This window comes from Primulina eburnea, chromosome 7, assembly GCF_022965805.1.
Source record: "Primulina eburnea isolate SZY01 chromosome 7, ASM2296580v1, whole genome shotgun sequence".
In the NCBI taxonomy this organism is placed as follows: domain Eukaryota; kingdom Viridiplantae; phylum Streptophyta; class Magnoliopsida; order Lamiales; family Gesneriaceae; genus Primulina; species Primulina eburnea.
Window position 1 is genome coordinate 3,814,254 of NC_133107.1, and position 6,061 is coordinate 3,820,314.

Genomic DNA, 6,061 nt, shown 5'->3' on the forward strand with positions numbered 1-6,061 from the left:
ATTCATCCTGAAGTTAAGTGATTATAATCATTCACTAGATCCAACACGACATTTTTGCACTTTGAAAAAGACTTTTCAAGTGTTCAGTTGCATCTAGTTTATCGAGAAAAAAGTTTTTAATAGCTAACCACTATTAAGTCTAGCTCGAGAACAACTCAAGTTTCCGAAATTTTTTTGAAGTATATTCATTCACCTATCTCTAAACACATATTTGATCCTTCCAACTCATAACACCGCATAGATACCTTGACTTCGAAAAAAATTAATTAGAAATTTCCAATACCAAATTTTACTAATTGAAGTATAAATTTCGATTAACTAAATTTCTGGTTACTAAGATATCAAATCGAACCAGATGAAAAAAATATATATATAATTACTTTGTGTATATAGACAACAATATATATTTTTTTAAAATGAAGTCATTTTATGTTTAAAACTATTGGAACATAAAACTGAATAAATTATTAGTTTTTGATTTATTTGAAGCTAGCTAGTTAAATTTTTTGGCCTCCCTTGAGGTGTAGGTGTGAGGCGATCGTCTCATATGCTTCGCCTCATGCACGGGCTTGAGTTCGGACTCAGGTTGAGAAATTTTTAATACATACTTCAACCATATCCAAACCCAACTGTATTGGCAACCTTATTTCTTTCTCGTGAATATTATATATGGAGAATTGTCTCTTTGTGGAAGTTATACGGTGGAGCAAAAACTATTATCTCCAACAATTTTAATAAAGTATATATATATAAATTATCAGGGCCGATCAGTCCTCGTGGGATTATTGCAAAACCAATTTATTTTATCAGCAGACACTTATTATATATATATATACATCATGACTAACACATGTGTATATATATAGACATGTAAGTCATGATGCATTTGCTGCAATGGCTACACAAAACACACACACAAATTATATATATGGCTAGCAAACATAGATTATTTTAGACTCTCAAGCTGTCCAAGTATGCTTTCCCGTCGAGCTCCCGAGATAACAGTCCCTTGATATAATCAGCAAGGCCAATTCTCTTGAATTTTGCGGGAGTCTGTGGGGTAACAAGGCTTGGAGCTGGACCGAAATCGCCTTCCAGTTTGGGGCTCATAAATGTGACCAAGGACAGCCTCTCTTGTTCGGTGTTCACCACTGCTCGATGCTCGATGCTCTCGTATGCACCATTCGTCACCATCTGTCATTTGTCAAGAAATGTAGTTACCTAATTAACAAATTCATATTTAATATCAAATTTAAACCTAACTGGGGAGCTAGCTAAGCGATTGAATGATTATAAGATCAAGCTTGTATATATATACATGATCCCTAGATATATAGTGGAAGGCATGATGCATGTGTACCTCCAAAATGTCTCCGACATTGATAACAAATGCATCAGGAAGAATAGCAACAGGGATCCAAACCCCATCTTTCTTGACCTGTAGGCCTTCAACATCATTGACTTGGGAAAGAATTCCCAGGCCAATGTAGTCGGAGTGAGGGCTTAGGCCGGTGACGAGCTCCGGCTGTGGACATGGAGGATAGTAGTTCATCCTCATAGCCTGCAAACCCTCTTCAAATAGCATTTTCATGTCTTCTTCTTTCATCTTCAGAGGTCCTGTCACCAGGTAAAGAATCTTCTTGGCTAGGATATACATTTCTTCCGCATAAGCATCAATTGCATCCCTGAATACATTTTTTAAACGAGGATATATATTATATATACGGAGTTAGTTTTTGTACGTCTATTTCAATAATCGAAACTGAATAAAAATATGGAGACCTGAGTTTGTGTGGAAACTCTGGAATCAAGCGCTTCTTTCGCAAATATTTTGGCAAGGTGACGAGGTAGAACATGTCCCCCCAGTCAAGCTTCTGGTCTTCTTTAATAACAAAGACTTGCCCGTAACCTTGTACGTCTCCTTCTTCTTGACTGAACCTCTTCTTTTCTTCCATAGGCAGAAGGAAAAATTCTTGCATTCCCGATTTCATGTTTTCCACCACTTTAGAGCTCACTCCATGGTTGATCAACTGCCAATATCAGATTCAAAGAAACATGCCTTACCTTATTGAAAATACACTAAATAAAAGTACAAAACATAGCATAATACCAAAGTTAGTCACTATAATATATACAATAAAACATTAATATACCTGAAAGAAACCCCATTCTCGGCATGCATCATGCATCTTATCAAGCTCCACCTTTGAATCTCCGTCCAACTTCTGCATATCAATAACTGGAATCTCATTCGAGAAAGAAACATTGGATAAAATCGAGTCCTTTTCGTCGAAACGAACATATTGTTTCGGTATGGTGGTCGATATCTCCTTGGCCAATTCTTGCACACTAGCCACCTTAAGTGAACCTCCGAGTTTCTGGAGCTCAGATTCCATGTCTGCCTTTGATAATCCTCTATCCGCAGATCTTCCTCTATTTATACTAAATATTGTACGTGAAATTGTTGCAGTTTGAGAAAATTTTGAAGATGTATATTTCTAAATTGGTGGTTGCGGGTCACTTAATTTATTTACGATTTGGTGAAAGGAAATAATGATCATTTTTAATTAAATTCTATGTTCAGCGTTGTCTCTTTTTGACTCTGTGTACATGCATACGTAATTAGAAGAGAAGCTACTTTACACTATGAGATTGCGAGTGTACGATGTTTAAATGGGTTCAATTAGTATTTACGAGACTATGCTTAATAAATCTTTTTTTTTTTTTTACCATAATTTTAATTATATTAAACCAATCCATGAATCTAACCACACAAAAAAACATATAAAATTTAAGAATAAATTTATAAATCTTAGAAATTTTTTCACTATCAAGTCAATCAATAACTACTATTTCATATTATCCAAAATTTAATATTTTAAAAGTTAACTTTAATTTTAAAAAATAACAAAAGGTAACTTATTTTTTTAGAAAAAAGGTTAGCTTAATATTTTATCTAGAGAAATCAGGCTTAAACGCACTTTTCATGTGTTAAAAATAGCTACTATTTCATCAAGCGATGCACAGAGTATATCTTGTATTTAATATGATTAAAAATTGAAATATTTAATCAAAGCTGACTTGGATATTTAAATATTTTGTGTGGATTTTGGAAAATTGATTTTGTGTGATATATTTTAAAATGTAAATTTGAAAATTGTGTGTGATGAATGAAAATATATATATATTATATACATGACAAAAACTTGTGTGATACGGTTTCACATGTCGTATTTTGTGAGAGAAATCTCTTATTTATGTCATCCACGAAAAAATATTATTTTTTATGCTAAGAGTATTACTTTTTATTGTGAATATCGGTTGTGTTGACCCGTCTCATAGATAAAGATTCGTGAGACCGTCTCACAAAAGACCTACTCTATACACATACTATTTAAGACTGACTTTAGACAGCTCAATTTTTGGAATCTGTTTGGACAAGAAAATATCTTATGTATATTTTTAGTAGACTTTCTGCTTTTATATATATTGAGATGTGAAACTTAGCTTACACAAGGTTAGATCGGGTCATCTATATATATATCTCAATACTTTGAATATGTTACCATTAATTAAATTCAATTGTTCAAATCCCGTGTAGTGACTTGTAGTAACTTCTTCCTGCATATTGATGAAAACCGTACTTTTGGTTCTATATATTTGTATTTGTCTTTTATATTGTCCAATTTCAATATTAATTACTTATTGTATTTTCAATTTTCGTAGTTTAAGTATTTTTCATCGAAAGTGATGACATGGATAGGTAGACAGAACATGTCTAAAATTGAAAAAATAACAAAGATACGTGACCAATACTTGTCTTTGATAACATGAAAGACCAAAATCCCAGATAAAAAAATATAAAAGACTAATATTACAGTTTTCTGATCAATTTTAAAAATACCCTCTATTCTGTATATAATTGCTTTAACCTTCCATCTCCAGGTTTCATTTTTGGCAAAAATTCATGTGAGACGGTTATTTGGGTCACCCATGAAAAAATATTATTTTTTATGCTAATAATATTACTTTTTATTGTGAATATGAGTAGGGTTTACCCGTCTCATATATTATGATCTGTGAGACGGTCTCACATAAGACTCACTCTTCATATTTCTCGTTCCACTTCTTAGCAGTTTAATTTAAAAAATTAATAACATTTTTAAAAAGACAATCCTGCTTTTTTATTTATTTTTCTGGGGGAGAGTCCGGATGTATATTATTATACAACTGCGAAAAACTTACGGTCATTATAATAGAGAAAAATTGATTTATTTGCAATTTGGAAAAAGGTTAATGGTTTAATTAAAATATTCATATGTTCAATCCTCGTGACGCTTAATAATAATAATAATAATAATAATAATATTTATTATTATTATTATTATTATTATTATATATTAAAAAAGAGCGTATTTAATTTTGATCAACTTCTGAAATATAAATGAGATACAACATATTGCAAATGGCAAAAACTTAACTTGTGTGAAACGGTCTCACGGGTCGTATTTGTTAGACGGATCTCTTATTTGGATCACCCGTGAAAAATTATTACTTTTTATGCTAAGAATATTACTTTTTATTGTGAATATGGATAGGGTTGACCCGTCTCACAGATTATGACCCGTGAGACAGTCTCACATGAGACTCATGTTGGATCAATTTATTTATATGGGCTTATATGTGAATAATTATGTGTTGTGGGTTGTCTATTAAGTTAAGCCCAAAATAAAGTGATCAATTAATGTTTCGGGTTATTGGGCTTTAATGTATCTAATGGGTTGTGGGCCTTTAATGTGTAGAGACATAAGTGTAATTTCTGTTTTTATGATGAGCTAAAACGGAAATATCAAAAGATATTATCTATAAATAAGAGTCATGGTCCCCTAAATCTCGCGTTATCACTTTCACTATTCTCTCTCCCATTAAGAAAATAGTTCTGAAGAGAAACTAAAGGATTCTCTCAAGGAAAGAGCGCGTAGATCTGGAAGATCAAGACACGTTCTAAAGAATTCAGGATTATGGCTTCAGGTACGCTTCCGCTTAAGTTTTCAGTCATATTCTTAATGATTGATCATGATGGATTCTGCGGTTTATGGGATTTTCCCAACAAGTGGTATCAGAGCCATTCATGTTTGAATCATTGAGACTTGTTTAAAGTTTGTGGATACTATTTGGATCCAGATCTGAAAAAATAAAATTTTGTTTAAAATTTTTTTTGATATGGCTTCAGATCTGGCAAATAATTTTGATACGGTTTTAGATCTGGAAAATATTTTGGTTGAAAACCAAATCTTTTAAAGTTTCAGTTTCGGTAAAAAGATTTGGTTGTAAAATTTAAAGATTTGATATAATATTTCGATTTTCCTTCTAGTTTTTGTTCAACAAAATATTCAAGAGGAAAATCGAAAATTCTGATTCTTTTTATTATTATTTTTTTTAAAAAGGATACGGTTTCGGGTCGGGTCGTACGGAACAGGCCGACCGACCCATACGGATTCGGGTCGGGTCTTATGGACCGGGTTGGCCCGAACCGTACGGATTCGGGTCGGTCGGCCCGACCCGTACGGAATTTCCAAAAAAATTAAAAAAATAATATTTTTTTTTCGGTTCAGATTTATTCGGTTAAGATTAAATTTTCATTAATTCAAATAATGATAAGGTTATATGTATTTTAAGAATTGATTAATTGAGATAAAATGTCGCCAAATTGACCTCTTTTATGAAAATTAATTTTAGTTTGAAATACAAAAGGATTTTGGGTATATGTGATTTATATGAATATTGATCGACCCAAAGGAAGGTTAATATTTAATATAATCACATATGCAATTGTGGTGGTAAACATGTGATAGTTTTTCGGTTTTTCATGTGAATAATAAATCGGCCCAAAGGAAGGTTGTTATTTGACATGATAGTTACTATCAGTGTTTGACTGCTGCGCCAGGATATCACTTACAAGTTAATCTTTTGTCCAAAGATGAAACATTAATGGAGTGCTCGATATTCTGTTTATGGGGGTTTACATTATTTGAATTTATTGATTATTTTATTTGGATAT

General features: G+C 32.2%; 1 protein-coding gene across 1 annotated transcript; it reads right to left on the bottom strand.

Annotated features, from left to right (window-relative positions):
• Nucleotides 1–782: 782 nt before the first annotated feature.
• On the bottom strand, nucleotides 783–2,454 carry LOC140836008 (oxoglutarate-dependent flavonoid 7-O-demethylase 1-like). Its single transcript, XM_073201421.1, has 4 exons — nucleotides 2,154–2,454; nucleotides 1,783–2,030; nucleotides 1,361–1,685; nucleotides 783–1,194 (listed from the first exon to the last, which is right to left on the bottom strand). Exons 1-4 carry the CDS (start codon nucleotides 2,394–2,396, stop codon nucleotides 952–954), a joined length of 1,059 nt encoding a protein of 352 aa, XP_073057522.1. The 5' UTR covers nucleotides 2,397–2,454; the 3' UTR covers nucleotides 783–951.
• Between the last annotated feature and the right edge of the window lie 3,607 nt (nucleotides 2,455–6,061).

What these genes read in the sequence shown, in the direction of transcription:
- LOC140836008 (XM_073201421.1), bottom strand. Translation starts at nt 2,396, where the DNA reads ATGGAATCTGAGCTCCAGAAACTCGGAGGTTCACTTAAGGTGGCTAGT. An exon ending in GAGAATGGGGTTTCTTTCAG is followed by an intron (nt 2,031 to 2,153) that starts GTATATTAATGT and finishes TGATATTGGCAG; the next exon opens with TTGATCAACCATGGAGTGAG. An exon ending in GAGTTTCCACACAAACTCAG is followed by an intron (nt 1,686 to 1,782) that starts GTCTCCATATTT and finishes AAATGTATTCAG; the next exon opens with GGATGCAATTGATGCTTATG.